General features: G+C 45.5%; 1 protein-coding gene across 1 annotated transcript in view; it reads left to right on the top strand.

Moving 5' to 3' along the window:
• Positions 1–17,565, top strand: part of IL16 (interleukin 16) — a 184,120-nt gene that overhangs the window by 135,771 nt on the left and 30,784 nt on the right. Inside the window, exons 12-14 of the mRNA XM_073568576.1 lie at positions 5,122–5,194; positions 5,722–6,134; positions 16,621–16,744. Of these exons, the coding sequence (XP_073424677.1) occupies positions 5,122–5,194; positions 5,722–6,134; positions 16,621–16,744 (610 nt within the window). The remainder of the gene's footprint in view (positions 1–5,121; positions 5,195–5,721; positions 6,135–16,620; positions 16,745–17,565) is intronic.

Below are 17,565 nucleotides of genomic sequence, written 5' to 3'. Positions count from 1 at the left end.
TAACTAAAGGCCTCTCTTTCACATAAGTTAATGTTAATGTCCATGAGTATATTATCAGGAGAACACTGAACAACAATGTTGTGCGTGGCAGTATTGCAAAGAGAAAGCCAATGCTCTCTATTAAGAACATTGCTGTCCATCTGCACTCTTCTAAACATCACCTGGACAAGTCCAGAGGCTATTGTAAAAATATTGTGGGAACAAATGAGACAGAAATAGAGATATTTTGGTTGAAATGAGAAGTCTTTTGTTTGTAGGAGAAAAAAACACTGAATTACAGCATAAAAATCTCATATTATCTGTGAAATATGGTGGTGGGGGTATTATGGTTTGTGTATGGTTTGTGTCTGTTTTCCTGCATATGGGCCAAAACGGATTGCCATTATTGATGGCACAATAAATTCTGGATTATACACCAATTTCTAAAGTGAAATGTCAGGACATATGACATGAGAATGTGGGACATACACCAAGACAATGACCCAAAGCACACAAGTCCTTTTATAGAAGAATGGCTAAAGAAGAAAAAGTTAGTTTTTGATGGCCAGGTCACAGTCCTGATCGAAGTACTATATAAATGTTAAAGATTGACCTGAAGTGAGCAGTTCATGAGAGAAAACCCACCAACATAACAGAAATGAAGATGTTTTGTAGGGAAAACTGGGATGAAATCCCTCCAAGTCGATGTGCAGAACAAACCAACAATTTCTAGATGTACTTGTGTTAACATCTGACCAAGGTTTAAGTCAAATCTATGCAGAAATATTTAAATAATGGATTAAAAACACACATGTGACATGCACAAATGTGAACATGTCGATCAGACAATGCTCACACCACCCACTAACTGAGATACAACAAGAAAACACAGAATGACAGATTTGCAAAAATACTCTGCAATAAAAAATGGCAGCAATCAGCAAGTGCTGGATAACAAATACAGAGTATTTAGTCGATACTTTTTTGCGCAAAAAAATGTACACCAAGCTGCTCCACCACGTCAATGTAACCCCCATTGAAGCAGTCCCTATCTAATGTATTAAAAACCTGAACATGTCAACAGTGTCTAATATGAACAGGATTCAGACAGGCCGCTCCCTAGTATGGACTTGTGGTCTGAGACAGCTCTTATGTGCACGTCACACAAGAGAGGGGTGGGGTCTCCCAAACCATGCTAAGCAAGGAAAAAAAGGATTAAAAACACACACGTGACATGCACAAATGTGAACACGTCGATCAGACAATGCTCACACCACCCACTAACTGAGATACAACAAGAAAACACAGAATGACAGATTTGCAAAAATACTCTGCAATAAAAAATGGCAGTAATCAGCAAGTGCTGGATAACAAATACAGGGTATTTAGTCGATACGTTTTTTTTGCGCAAAAAAATGTACACCAAGCTGCTCCTCCACGTCAAGGTAACCCCCATTGATGCAGTCCCTATCTAATGCATTAAAAACCTGAACATGTGAACAGTGTCTAATATGAACAGGATTCAGACAGGCCGCTCCCTAGTATGGACTTGTGGTCTGAGACAGCTCTTATGTGCATGTCACACAAGAGAGGGGTGGGGTCTCCCAAACCATGCTAAGCAAGGAAAAAAAAGGATTAAAAACATACATGTGACATGCACAAATGTGAACACATCGATCAGACAATGCTCATACCACCCACTAATTGAGATAGAACAAGAAAACACAGAATGACAGATTTGCAAAAATACTCTGCAATAAAAAATGGCAGTAATCAGCAAGTGCTGGATAACAAATACAGGGTATTTAGTCGATATGTTTTTTTGCGCAAAAAAAGGGAGCGGCCTGTCTGAATCCTGTTCATATTAGACACTGTTCACATGTTCAGGTTTTTAATACATTAGATAGGGACTGCTTCAATGCGGGTTACCTTGACGTGGTGGAGCAGCTTGGTGTACATTTTTTTGCACAAAAAAAGTATCGACTAAATACCCTGTATTTGTTATCCAGCACTTGCTGATTACTGCCATTTTTTATTGCAGAGTATTTTTGCAAATCTGTCATTCTGTGTTTTCTTGTTGTATCTCAGTTAGTGGGTGGTGTGAGCATTGTCTGATTGACGTGCTCACATTTGTGCATGTCACATGTGTGTTTTTAATCCATTTTTTTCCTTGCTTAGCATGGTTTGGGAGCCCCCACCCCTCTCTTGTGTGACGTGCACATAAGAGCTGTCTCAGACCACAAGTCCATACTAGGGAGCGGCCTGTCTGAATCCTGTTCATATTAGAGACTGTTCACATGTTCAGGTTTTTAATTCATTAGATAGGGACTGCTTCAATGGGGGTTACCTTGACGTGGTGGAGCAGCTTGGTGTACATTTTTTTGCGCAAAAAAAGTATCGACTAAATACCCTGTATTTGTTATCCATCACTTGCTGATTACTGCCATTTTTTATTGCAGAGTATTTTTGCAAATCTGTCATTCTGTGCTTTCTTGTTGTATCTCAGAAATATTTAAATGTACATGCCTTACACCTAAAATAATTTATCACAATAAATACACAATTTATTCGGATAAAAGAATTAGGGTTTTAGAACATTATACACAGTGGCGGATTATAATGAGGTCAATTTGGGCAGTTGCCCCGGGCCCAGTGGGGTTAAGGGGCCCACAGCCCAGGCCAGTAAATTGCCCCATTATAATCCGCCACCGCGCAGGGCCGGATTAAAGGCAGGGCAGGCGGGGCTTCAGCCCCGGGGCCCCCACCACAAGAGCTTCTAAGGGGGCCCCCACCACATTCCTGCTGGCTGCTGCAATGGCACTCCATCTTCTCCCCACCTAAAAGTGAGTGACCGTGGGGGCGGCATTATGTGCTCTGCTACCAGCAGCATCTACAAGTAGCGTGAACGCTGATGCTGCTGGTAGCGTGCAAAGGCTTGTGATGAGATCACAGGAGGTAAGGTGTCAGGGCCCCCGATCATGTGACCCCTGTCTCCTCCCCTCCTGTGACCTCATCACAGGTCCTGTGCGCACAGCACTGAGAGCAGCCATGTATGTGGAGTGCGGCTCTGCGGGTGGAGGCTCCATTATTCTCTATGTGGAGTGCGGCTCTGCAGGTGGAGGTCGGTGCTGGAGGCTCCATTATTCTCTATGTGGAGTGGGGCTCTGTGGGTGGAGGTCGGTGCTGGAGGCTCCATTATTCTCTATGTGGAGTGCGGCTCTGCGGGTGGAGGTCGGTGCAGGAGGCCCCATTATTCTCTATGTGGAGTGTGGCTCTGCGGGTGGAGGTCGGTGCTGGAGGCCCCATTATTCTCTATGTGGAGTGCGGCTCTGCGGGTGGAGGTCGGTGCTGGAGGCTCCATTATTCTCTATGTGGAGTGCGGCTCTGCGGGTGGAGGTTGGTGCTGCAGGCTCCATTATTCTCTACGTGGAGTGCGGCTCTGCGGGTGGAGGTCGGTGCTGGAGACTCCATTATTCTCTATGTGGAGTGCGGCTCTGCGGGTGGAGGTCGGTGCTGGAGGCTCCATTATTCTCTATGTGGAGTGCGGCTCTGCGGGTGGAGGTCGGTGCTGGAGGCTCCATTATTCTCTACGTGGAGGGCGGCTCTGCGGGTGGAGGTCGGTGCCGGAGGCTCCATTATTCTCTATGTGGAGTGCGGCTCTGCGGGTGGAGGTCGGTGCCGGAGGCTCCATTATTCTCTATGTGGAGTGCGGCTCTGCGGGTGGAGGTCGGTGCCGGAGGCTCCATTATTCTCTATGTGGAGTGCGGCTCTGCGGGTGGAGGTCGGTGCCGGAGGCTCCATTATTCTCTATGTGGAGTGCGGCTCTGCGGGTGGAGGTCCGTGCTGGAGGCTCCATTATTCTCTATGTGGAGTGCGCCTCTGCGGGTGGAGGTCGGTGCCGGAGGCTCCATTATTCTCTATGTGGAGTGCGCCTCTGCGGGTGGAGGTCGGTGCCGGAGGCTCCATTATTCTCTATGTGGAGTGCGGCTCTGCGGGTGGAGGTCGGTGCCGGAGGCTCCATTATTCTCTATGTGGAGTGCGGCTCTGCGGGTGGAGGTCGGTGCCGGAGGCTCCATTATTCTCTATGTGGAGTGTGGCTCTGTGGGTGGAGGTCGGTGCCGGAGGCTCCATTATTCTCTATGTGGAGTGCGGCTCTGCGGGTGGAGGTCGGTGCTGGAGGCTCCATTATTCTCTATGTGGAGTGGGGCTCTGCGGGTGGAGGTCGGTGCTGGAGGCTCCATTATTCTCTATGTGGAGTGGGGCTCTGCGGGTGGAGGTCGGTGCCGGAGGCTCCATTATTCTCTATGTGGAGTGCGGCTCTGCGGGTGGAGGTCGGTGCTGGAGGCTCCATTATTCTCTATGTGGAGTGGGGCTCTGCGGGTGGAGGTCGGTGCTGGAGGCTCCATTATTCTCTATGGGGAGTGTGGCTCTGCGGGTGGAGGTCGGTGCCGGAGGCCCCATTATTCTCTATGTGGAGTGCGGCTCTGCGGGTGGAGGTCGGTGCTGGAGGCTCCATTATTCTCTATGTGGAGTGGGGCTCTGCAGGTGGAGGTCGGTGCTGGAGGCTCCATTATTCTCTATGTGGAGTGCGGCTCTGCAGGTGGAGGTCGGTGCTGGAGGCTCCATTTTTCTCTATGTGGAGTGGGGCTCTGCAGGTGGAGGTCTGTGCTGGAGGCTCCATTATTCTCTATGTGGAGTGCGGCTCTGCGGGTGGAGGTCGGTGCTGGAGGCTCCATTATTCTCTATGTGGAGTGCGGCTCTGCGGGTGGAGGTCAGTGCTGGAGGCTCCATTATTCTCTATCTGGAGTGCGGCTCTGCGGGTGGAGGTCGGTGCTGGAGGCTCCATTATTCTCTATGTGGAGTGCGGCTCTGCGGGTGGAGGTCGGTGCTGGAGGCTCCATTATTCTCTATGTGGAGTGGGGCTCTGCAGGTGGAGGTCGGTGCTGGAGGCCCCATTATTCTCTATGTAGAGTGTGGCTCTACGATTCGTGACCCCCGTCACGTGACGAGGGGGGCCCACAGAGTCTGAACTGCCCCGGGCCCTGGCTACCCTTAATCCACCCCTGATTATACATGTAATATATTCAGGTTGTTTGATAAAAGACATACATTATTGTTAATGTGGGGTTTGTTTTTGGGCAGATCTCTGAGCAACAGTTGCAGCAAGCTATGACTGAGGCCGTGGAACAAGATTATCCTCTGTACAACATGGAAGGTATGATAAAGCTTGCATCTAAAACAATAGTAAAAATAAGACTAATGAAATACAACATGTCTGTATAAAAACAGTAATAAGAGCCTTGAAACTGTAAGCAATCTGCTGACAGTCAAGTTGTTTAATTCACCTTTTCCTAAAGGATCTTCTATGCCATTCCTGAAGAAATGGATTCAAAGTTGTTGATCATTGACAAATGCAATGTAAAAGTATATTTATTGTTTCTATTTTTCATCAATTTTTATTTCATTAAGAAATAATACAAAAAGATTAATAAAGCCATAATATAAAAAATATAGATTTCTCTCCCCGTGACCTTATGATACTTACAAGCTCATCAATTTCACAATGCAATCTCCATCAAGTTACCGTACTTATATTTCTCTACCTAAGTGCCATAAAGGGTATTTTCGGAAAGTTTTAATTGTATTGATGTATAATAGGCAAGCTGGTAACTATGACCATACCTAATCCAGAAAAGTACCTTATATGCTATATGTAACTATATATACATTTTTTTATTTTAGGAGATAAAAAGATGTTCTCGTGCTCCCATGGAAAGTACCAATGTGACCATTGCATAGAGAGGTACGCTACCTATTTATATTACAGCCGGAGGGAACAGAAGCCTATGGTTCGCTCAAGCAGTGACAGCAATTATAACCCCAGATGTGCCAGTGCAGACACTTCCCAGTTTTATGACCTAAAAAGCAGGGTACATAGTGTGGACGTGCCTATGCGAACAGAACCCACTCAGCCACATTATTCTGCACCAGCAAGCATGGACAACCATTCACGGGTTCATGACGACACTCAGGCCACATCTCAAGTTCTATGTAAAAAAATTAGTGGACACTCAGGAGAGATCATAGTGAAGAAGCTACCATCAAAACCAGCTCCGCCACCAAGGAAATACTACAAGCAGGATACCAAGGACGATGTAAGTCTACATACATTCCTGCAGTGTCTCGTATGTATTTATGAAAGAACAATTTCAGGAGTAATATTGGGCAATTTTTTCTTGATCAAAATAGTTTTGTAATATACAATGTAGGAGCCTTTTACATTATATGGCAAACTCTATTAAATTAAGATACAGGTTATGCTGTTATATTTATACAATTAGATGAGGATGCTAAACAGGGAAGGCCATCATTTTTAGTCAAAATTTCCTAAGCGGAGTACAGCTACTCCTGAATTAAGAGCTTTGGACGAGTGGCATACACCTCTATGTGCAGCTCTCAACAAATCATACTTCAGTCCCTGCTGGAGTAAGATTTGTGGCATAGCAAATGCCGCTCGTTATAAATTTGAGCGGCGGTCACCATGCCCCATCCTACCCAATCTCCCTTAACTTTGTCACAGCTGGGTGAAAATGACATGAAAACGTCAAAACTCACCACATTTTAGCACATCGTCAAGTTGCACCACAATTCTGCAACTTTTCAAAGCTTTTTTCTGTCTTGTATTCCAATGCATTGACTGGCTGCGCATCCACTGACCCTGAGTGTAATAGCCCCATAGAAATATAGGGGACGCATTGTGATCTGAGATCTGACTGATGAGCCCGGACATCTGAAAGTGCCCTTATTGTAGTTGGTCAAAGTGTGTGTTCAGTGAGAGGTGAGAATAAAGATCAATGTGAATGTGCTATTCAAGAAGATTTGAAGCGAATGAGAGTGGTGATATAGTGCTATAACTGTATGTAGAAGTTGGGTCAAACGATGTGTGAGGGAGTGACGAGTATTAAATGTGAGGGACGCTATGTATCCCCTAGGATGCGCATAGAATTGTATAAAAGCCGTTGGAGTGCATTGAAGTCACAGATTTAACTGTGGTTGCAATACATAATAAAAGTAATTGTGTTCTTGGACAAGTTATTTGCTTAAGGCAGATTTATGAAAACCCAGCATGGACTTTTATTTTTGGAGCGAACTACAGGATGGTAGTGGGGCAGTTCACTCTCTCCAACCACATCTTTCAAGTGGCCCATGGCCACAGATTCCATTTAAAAAACCCTGCTGTAAAGGGTTTAGGTGTGTCAGTGTTTGTTTTGCAAGCGGCAGAGCAGGTGGCTCTGCAACAGCCGACTTGTGTGAGGTAACACAGAGCCAAGAGAAATTTTCATTTCTCTTGGCTCTGTGTTACCTCACACAAGTCGGCTGTTGCAGAGCCTGGCACCCCTCATCGTGACATGGTGGTGCAGTCGACCACAGAAATCGGTCTCGGACACGGACTGTTTTGATGCCCCGGCTGCGATCCGGAAGATACCTTGTGCTTTTCATTTTGTGTGAGTTTTTGTACAATAAACACGTTTGCTTTGAAACTTTCTTTGGTCACTGCCTCATTACTGCATGGTGTGGACACCGCTGCACTACATTTGGTTGGAGAATGCAGGCAGTGTAAGCTGAGGCATACCCCAACGCCAGCTAAATGTCTGTCCTTTGGCCTGCCACACTGCAACCCAGGCCTGCGGACAAGATGGAGGAAATCCTGAGGCAACTGGTCCTCACACAGCAACAACAGCAACAGACCAATAACCTGTTGCTGCAGAAAAGTGCGGCCCTGCGTGAGGCACCTCCAGCAACGACCCTGGAATGCCGTGAGGCATGGGACAACGTCCAGTCCACTTTGAGGAAGCTGAGTCCGGAAGACGACGTGGAAGCTTTCCTCACCTGCAGAGCAGGAGAACCTGCCAACTTCCCAGTGGGCCGAAGTGGTGGCTCCGTTTCTGATAGGTGACACGCTAGCGGCCTACTTTGACCTCAGTTGGGAGGACGCCCAGGACTATGCCAAGCTAAAAGGTGAGCTCCTTGCCCGACTGGGGTTTAACACCTATGTGAGAGCCCAATTTGTGTTTCATGGACTTTTGTGGAGGCCCAGCCTGCCAAGTCTCAGGTTTATGACTTACTGCAGCTTGTGAAAAGGTGGCTCCAACCTGAGACCTTGACTCCTGCCCAGGTGGGGGTCAAACGACTGGTGAGAGCTCTGCCAGCAGCCATACAGCGTTGGGTGGGGCAAGCGGACCCGGGCACTCTAGCCCAGGTGGTTGAACTGATCGAGCGGTACACAGCCTCTCAGGACTTTATATGGGACTCTGCCCCATTGTGGCTGTCACGCCATACCCTGCAAGCCCTGGAGCCGGGGAATGGGTAACATTCCCTTGCTGGGTAGTCAGTCTCGAGTCCACACTGAGCGGTTACCCCAGAGTGAGAATGGCAGGGCACCAGTTTCCCCCAAAATGGTCTCAAAGACCAACAGTGCCTCCACTATCAGGTGCTGGCGATGCCAAGGGCCTGGACATGTGGCTGTTAACTGCCCCCTGATGGCTGAGCCTATGGACTGTGGGTTTATGTGTAGGATCTCTATGTACGCCCAGTCAGTGCACACAGCATCTACAGAGGCACTGCATGCAGCGAACGCCAACTGCGCCAGGTACTCATCAACGGGCACCAGATGGAGGCTCTCTTGGACTCAGTGAGCTTAGTGACTCTGGTCTATGGGTCACTAGTTGCTGAGGACTACCCCTATGGTTGGAAAGTGGGTGTTGTGTGTATACATAAGGAACTCCGAGAGTACCCGACCGCGGAGGCTATGTTTTTCTTCCCGTGTGGAGAAATAAAACATGTGGTTGGAGTGGTAAAGACCCTTCTATATGGGACTGTGTTGGGAAGACACTTGCCCCTGTTCTGATCCCTGTGGGAGCACAGGTTAACCCTCCCCGGGGTAAAAGTTATTCTGGGCATGGGACCCAATGTTCTCGAGTCAGGGATACCTGTCGTAGGGTCAACAACCTAGGGATAGAGTGTAACCCCGATAGGTTTCCTCTAGAGGCAGGAGAGGCCGAGAAGACTCCGTCGATCTTAGAACTGGAAGTGTCCCCAGGTACATTTGAGACCACTTAGCTACAAGATCCCACCCTGACCGCGGCACGAGAAAGGGTGGTGGAAATAAATGGGGTGGCTCCACACCTGCAGAAATGGTTTTTCCCCACATGGCTGTCAACCAAGAGTCATTGTATTGGATTGATAAAGTCCGTGATGAAGTGGTAGAACAGTTGGTGGTGCCCCAGTCGTACCGTCAGGCCGTGCTAGAGATGGCACACATACACATGCTGGGATGACACTTAGGGGTAAACAAAACCCAAGAGTGTATACTGCAGCTGTTCTATTGGCCCGGGGTGTATGCGGAGGTACAATGGTATTGTGAGTCATGTCCCAAGTGCCAACTAACCACACCCATTGTAAAGTTCTGGAGTCCATTGGTGCCTCTACCCATCATAGAGGTACCCTTTTAGCGGATAGCTATGGATCTGGTGGGCCCTATAGCGAAATCCGCCCGTGGCTATCAACATATTCTGGTCGTAGTGGATTAGGCCACGCGGTACCCAGAGGCGATATCACTTCGACACATCTCGGCAAAACTAATTGCCCGCGAGCTGTTTGCAATGTTTTGTCACCTTGGGCTACCAAAGGAGATCCTTACTGATCAGGGGACTCCTTTTATGTCCAAGGTGATCAGGGAGCTTTGTAAGCTGCTTCAGATTAAACAGCTATAGACGTCGGTGTAACACCTACAAACTGACAGGTTGGTGGAGAGGTTTAATAAGACCCTCAAGTCCATGCTCAAAAAAGGTGATCACAAAGGATGGGAGGGATTAGGACATATTATTGCCCTATCTAATGTTTGCTATCCGTGAGGTACCACAGGCATCCACGGGTTTCTCCCTTTTTGAGCTATTGCGAGGCAAGCATTCGAGGGGGTTGCTGGACGTAGCCAAGGAGACGTGGGAACAGCAGCCAACTTTGCATTGGAGTGAATAGAGCACGTGGCCAGCATGCAGGACCAGATTGTGGCAGTCAGGCCCATAGTAAAGAAGCATCTGATGGATGCCCAGGCCGCACAGAGCCGCACGTATAATAAAAGAGCCACGGTCGGGACCTTTAAAGAAGGGAATCTGATGTTGGTACTAGTGCCCACCACAGAGAGTAAACTCATGGCCAAGTGGCAAGGGCCCTATGAAATATGGGGAAAGGTGGGAGAAGTGAATTCTAGAGTGTACCAGCCTGGAAAGAGAAAACCAGAACAACTGTTTGGTCACAGAGGCGACTCCGGTTGTACCAACAGGGAGCAAGGACGCGGCCGGGAGTGAGGTTAAAATAAATGACGGTTTCACAAAACAGCAGCAATGGGAGGCTTGGGTTTTGGGGCAACAGAATATGAACGTATTCTCAGAACTGCCGGGTCGGACCTCGGTGATCCAGCATGACATTGTAGCCGAGACCTTTATCCAATGCCCTGGGTGGACAAGCTGATTAAGAGACTAGGGGAGGCCCAGTACTTCACCACGCTCGATCTTACCGAAGGTTACTGGCAGGTACCACTGGCAGAATCGGCAAAAGAAAAGACTGCATTTATAACCCCAGAGGGTCTCTATCACCATGTCATCTTGCCTTTTGGATTACATGGGGCTCCGGCTACATTCCAGAGGCTGATGGTCATAGTGTTAGAGCCTCACCGGAAGTATGCATCAGCATATTTAGATGATACGTCATCTTAAGTACCGAATGGCGTTCCCACCTGTCTCAGGTACAAGTAGTGCTGGATTCACTCAGAATCGCGTGGTTAACAGCAAACCCCCAAAAATGTGCTATAGGTCTCATGGAAACTCGGTACTTGGGGTACGTGATTGGCTGGGGGCTTATCAACCCCAAATAAATAAGATTGAGGCCATCCAAAACTGGCTCAAGCCTTTAAGTACGAAACAGGTGAGGGCGTTCCTCTGCATCATTGGGTACTACCGCCGGTTTATACCGATTTTTGCTGGAAGATCGACATCCCTAACCGATCTGTTAAAGGGTAAGAAGTTGGTGATGGTACAGTGGAACCCTCAGCAGAGGAGGCGTTCCAGTCCATGAAGTCGGCGTTGTGTGGACAGCCAGTCATCACCCTCCCCGACTTCAGGAAAACCCTTACAGTACAAATCGATGCCTCAGAGGTAGGCCTAGGTGCGATACTGTCGCAAGAGGTAAACCAGGATGAACATCCAGTCACCTACTTGTGCATGAAACTTATTCCGGCAGAGAATAATTGCAGTGCAGTGGAGAAGGAGTGCTTGGCGATTAAGTGGGCCTTGGAGTCCCTATGCTACTATTTGCTTGGTCCACAGTTTCAGTTGGTAATGGATCATTCCCCCCTCGTCTGGATGAGTAATCCAAAGAGAGGAATGCGTGGGTCATCATGTCACCATTGTTCCTCTCTTTTGGATTACTCAATTTGAAAACTATTTGCTTGAATGCAGTGTCAGACAGGGGTGCCAAGGGCACACCATTAACCACCTCCAGGGCTCCACTTTTCAACTACATGCAAATGTGACAGAAATGTATAACAATGAGTGGGGTAGATTGTTAAATGAATAAGATGCTGCCTTTGTCTGTACATAGTCTTTGAAGTATATTGTACTGCTCATATGAGAGGATTGTGTCCCACTCTTGCACAGGGGCCCACCGGAGGATTCTCCTGTTGTCCTGTGAGCCAGTCCAAGCCTGCTTGTATGTGATAGTCTTTTTATGAGTGTGATTTCTTCAAGCAACCCTGGGCGCTTGCCACAGCTTTTCAGGGAGATTGGTTATCCTATGATTGTCTATTGACTCATCGCATTTGGTATGCACAAGAAGGGCAACTGAGTCAACAGATGTTGTGAATAGTTTCTATGGTTTCGTGCACTAAAATGTACCTCGGTCTTGTTGATATGTGAAAGGTGTGAATTTTTGGCCATAATTCTTCTAAGGGTACCACTTCTGCTCCAACTTCTCCAAACAGTAGATCAGTGTAGCTGGATTCCACTGGTCATTGCTATTTCTGAAATGGTGGCAATGCTGGACATCGTCTGATTTGGAAGGGACGCATGATGCATCTTTCACGTACTGCACTAAGTTTCCTTGGCTGACCGCTGTGTCTACGGTCCTCAAAGTTGCACATCTCTTGTTGCGTCTTCAAATGAACTTTAACAGCACATATTGAACCCCTAGACCTCTTTAAAATCTTTGTATGAGAGAGATCTTGCCTAAGCAGTATAACTACCTTGTGTCCTATTCAGTCATGCCATAGTGTGTGACCTGTGACATGAAACGGTCTTTGACAACCTCACCTTTGTCGCTTATTTGTCTGTTCCTCACCCAGTTTAAAGCCTCCTACACAGAGGTTTCTGTTTTAGATAAAATCTGTGTTTCAACCTACATATGAAACTGATGATCATTATCACATGTTTTGTATAATTGGTTACTCATTCATCTGACTTTATTCCTGCAAAATCCCTGACTTTGTGCAAGTATACCTATAAGAATTGATGATATTTTGAGGACAAAGGGTTTTCATACCAAATATTAATGTCTCTTTTGTTTATCAACTTTGTATATTATAATTAAAAAATAAATCTGTCAGTAATATCCCCCCATTCCACCCCCACAGGTTGTTTCCCACCCATCCTTAGCCTCTTTATTTTGATTGATAGTGTTGATTCTAAAAAGACTATACTAGGTGTGAGAAACTACATGCGGAGGAAGTTACTTCTTAAAGAGACTCTGTCAGCACAGAATGACTGTTCAGCCAAGTCCGGACGCTCGGTGCTCCATGGCAGAGCCAATCATTTAAATGCACCTTCCCATCTGCTTACTTTCATGCTATTTGTTGGTCACTGGAAGGGGCTTGTCCTGATATGGGATACAGTGAGCAAAAGCATATCAACATTGTGGTGCAAGTCTGGCACAAAGTAAGCCAATTAATAGGTGGCGTAAACTTAGACTATACAGACTAGACCAGTAGTGGTGAACCTAGGGCATGCGTGGGCACGTGACGCCAGCCCCCACTTCGGTTGGATCTGTGTCCTCGGACACACATCTGAAGTGTAGTGCAGCTCACGAATTTGCCGGGTCTGTGTGCAGCAACACATGTTGCTGGCCAATAAGAGGCCAGCAGCTGACATCGGCGTATACGTGACTGAGCGCATGGCAATGACATTATGCGCACCTGTTGCTCTTCTTTGGATGCTGTAGTCAGCTGCCAGCTTCAGAAGACAACGCGGCGCCCTGGGAGGAGAGGAAGGAAGGTGAGTAGGAGTGTTTATTGTGGGTTTTTTTATGCTTTGAAAAACAGCGGAATCGGCAATATGGGGGAGTATATACCAGGATGGGGGTGCATATACAAAGATTGCAGGAGCATATACAAGGATGGGGGCATATACAAGGATGGGGGAGCATATACCACCAGGATGGGAGTTTATATATCAGGATGGGTGGCATATACAAGGATAAGGGGCATATACCAGGATAAGGAGCACATTCCTTTATATCTGCAGTCTGGTACCCTTGCTCCGGTCTGTGGCTGCTCTCTGCTGCCCCTGACTGCTCTCTGCTGCCCCTGCCTGCTCTCTGTACATGTTTTTTCTCAACTAAAGCCTCAGTATTCAGGTTAAATTGTTGTGTTGTCTCTTTACCATAAATAAGTGGGTTTTGGGTTTCAGTTTGGGTAATCGGTCTCTAAAAGGTTTGTTGTCACTGGACTAGACCAAATGTATCAAGCAGCATGACCTACTTTGATAAATTTGTTATATTTTAAGGCTGTCTAGTCAAAGTTTTATTAGGTTTTCCCCAATTTGTCTGTTTTTGTGTTCTCATATATAGACATTGACCAGGATTAGCATGTTGGTTCATATAAATCCTGTACCTCCCTTCATATTGCTTTACATAATCCAGATGCCATTACATTCACCTGGATGTTATAATATCTAAGGCACGTTAGATCAATTATACAAAACACAGGATGTGGCTTGGCAAAGGAAGTCAGAGCTTTACACATCAGTTTACATTGTTTTACAGTTCCTTACCACTTTCAAGATTTCTACTTGCTATTAGTGAATAGCGACATTCTGAAACATGCCCGAAGACTAAAAGCCCATCCTGACCTCCAATTTCTCCCTTGTGAGGAATGGCTACTATGCATCCAGTCTAAGCAATTGAAAGCTACCCTGGTAGACCTTACCTACATTGATGCCATGTATCAGACTGCATTCGGTGAAAAGACCTGCTAACAATGGATTTTCAACCACTAACTGGAAATTTGAAATATTCTATTAACTGAAGCATAAAAAAAACATAAAGAAATGGTTTAGAAAAGTGCAACAGCCAGCAGGTATTGCACGGCTCATATTAATTAGAACAGGATCTATGCATGATACTTGTTGGGTGCTGAATAATTGCTTTGGCAATGGTAAAGTCTAATGCCTCATTCACACTGCCACGTCCGTGTTTAAACATGTATGTTAAAAAAAGAATACTGGTGTCGTCAATGTTTTGTAACATTGGTCCAAATGCTGTCCCATTTTTTATCGTATTTCACTTTTCTGTTTTATTTGCAACCTTACAGGGCTGTTCCAAGTAGACAAACACTGACAGACGTACAACCCATAGGTTTTGCTGTTAAAACTTCTGATAATCTTGTGATATCACTAACTGCATATATCGATCGAGGCTGCATATTCATGCTGTAGTAGAAATGTAGTATTACATAGCACCCATTCAAAATGAATACACTGTAAAGGTGTGCCGAGTCCTCCCAGTTGGTGTAGTCACACTCATCAATTTGTATAGCTTAGGAAATGTACAGACTAGAGTTGAGCGACTTTGGTCGGATCGGGTTTCGTGAAACCCGAATGAAACAAAATAAGTTTCAGATGAAACTCGTCCGACTAGAGCAAAACAAAGTCGGAGTTTCGTCCGACTTTTATTTCCCATTGACTTGCATTGGGGTCGGGTTTCGGACGAAACTCGACTTTGTTTTGCTCTAGTCGGACGAGTTTCATCTGAAACTTATTTTGTTTCATTCGGGTTTCACGAAACCGGATCCAACCAAAGTCGCTCAACTCTAGTACAGACCTATCAAAACTTTCATCTCTCAGCCATTTAAAACAATTAAAAGTGTTGCTCACTGTTATATTTTGTCTTACAAATATGCCCATGGTAGTCTTAACCTAAAAACACATACAATCAATGGTCGGTAATTGTCTGCAGTGATCAAGTAAATCCTCTGGTGAAAAAGGAAGCAAAGAGACCACCTGCGGGGATTATTGGCAGCGGTGTGAAGTAATGACGGGCATCCTGTAGGAGCACAGGTGTTTCTGTGAAGATCACAATGGACCCATAAAATAAAAAAATAGCAGTGTTGTAGTGGACAAACCTTTAAGACCTATTGTTAGTCTACAAATGCAGACAGTGTCAAATGAAATCTATCTTTGCCTCCCATTGTCTATAGACTATCATTGTACCTAGAAAAAATCACAAAGCATTTAGAAATTGCAGGACTTGTAGGAATTTTATCACATACAATAGGCCAATATCAATCCACCTTTAGTAGACATGAGCGGATCAATCCATGGAAGACCGAGTTCGAGGTGGGTCTCCTGAAATTCTTGGCTTCATACGAATTCGAACTCTGTGAAATTCACATTTTGTAAAAAATAAAAAAACCTTGTCCGACACAAGTTGCCACACTGCTGAAGCATCAGAGAGCGGGTTAATGTCTTTCTGTTTGGCCATGTAGGTCTTCCCATAATGCCCTGCAGCTATAACATCTTACGGATTATAATGCCTTGTACTGTGATAATCAGTACCAGTGTTATCACAGATTAGCGGCTCCCATTGGAGCACCTTTATATGACAGCCGTTTTCAATATCCAGAGTCACTGAGTAAGGGCTCGCTCACATGAGCGTATAACTCGGACGAGTGCTATCCGATGTTTTATCGAATAGCACTTGGGTCAGTGTTATTCCATGGGGCAGTGCTGATCTTTTTCTCATGCTGATTCGGCATAAGAAAAAAATTGCGGAATGAGTCCGAGTACAGTCCAATATCTGTGGACTAAGACAATGGAGAAAATGGAGAAATTATGTTCTCCATCTTCTCCTCAATGTGTGAATGCGCCAAGCCAAAAGCTACTATGTCAAGCTCTTCATCCTTCTAAAAAGTGATACAAATTGTATGGGAAATCCATTATGATTCATGGGGTTTAAAACTGTAGGAAAAATAGAAGTACCTTGAAAGAACTCCAAGTATAGAGAGAAGGTGTGAATATAGGAAAAACATGCAATTTCATATAGATGATGCTTTGGTCAAAACAGAAAGAGTGGCGATTCTTGCAAGGCAGTAGTCCTATCCACTGCAATGAGTATATTGGGATGCTCTACTTTGCTCTTGACTGCTGGCCAATGAATGACCCATTCCCACTAGTGGACAGTAAGTACTATGGATCTTTGTGTAAAGATCAGAAAGAGCACCTGCCTGCTCACACTCATAGAAACCGTGCACAGCACTTAGAGAAGATTTTGTGGTTTACATAATACTGTTTTTGACATGACGGCTTTGTTTCACAGGAAGCAGGAAACTTGTTGCTAAAAGGAAACCAGCAAATGACAGCCCACAGAGTATTAGATACAACAGTATATTCTACCGAATCCTCGCACACAACAACTGGTGAACGAAGGTCTCCAGATACAGGTATGTCACTGGCTAATGCCAACTTTGTTCTTCACAGTTATATGCTGAGCATATTGGTCAATGCATTCAATATGACATCGCCATGTCGAAATCTACAGCATAAGTGATACCACATCTAAATGTTTCGCTAATCACGCCTTTACTTTGATATAGCTTGTGGTCGTATATATTTGGACTTTGCATTTCTATCTTTGAATATAAGGGATGGAAATATCACCCATCGCATGTGTGAACCTATATAATATGAATCGTTATGAAATAAGTGATCACTTATCTTTGTGGAACACACTTATATACTAATGTAGGAGCTCTTGCAAACCTTAAATGCCTGCCTTGGGCCTAAGGTGTGGCTGCTATCTCTGCACCATCTATAGCTACCTCCCTGGTTGTTTGCATTACACCATTTATGTACCATCTTTTGCTGGGGACATGGCAATACCTTTTTTTAATTTTACTCATGTGTGAATAGATATGCAGACAGACATTAGTCTATGTGTACAATGGTAAGAGCACATAGAAGGCACGAGGGCTTCCTAAACCCCTGGTGGACTCGCAGAACCCAAGTTTGATGAAGATTAGGATATTGATTAAAAATTATAGATCCTTCATTAGTTTTGATCCAGATTATGGTGGTAACATGATAAAGGATCTGTCTCTTTGTCTCTGCATCATCTATCAAAAAGGGAATCTGTCACCCTTTTTAGTGATATGATGTAAAGATATCACCCAATTGTGCGTCCCATAAGGATTCTTTTAGGATTTTTTATTCCCCCCGACCCCGCACCTTTGATGCAAAAATACCTTTGTTATCTTGGTGAAGA

The sequence above is a fragment of the Dendrobates tinctorius genome, unplaced genomic scaffold, assembly GCF_039654945.1.
Source record: "Dendrobates tinctorius isolate UK_male_01 unplaced genomic scaffold, ASM3965494v1 ptg000022l, whole genome shotgun sequence".
NCBI classification, from domain to species: domain Eukaryota; kingdom Metazoa; phylum Chordata; class Amphibia; order Anura; family Dendrobatidae; genus Dendrobates; species Dendrobates tinctorius.
The sequence above is the reverse complement of the archived record's forward strand: the minus strand, read 5'-3'. Positions and strand labels throughout refer to the sequence as shown.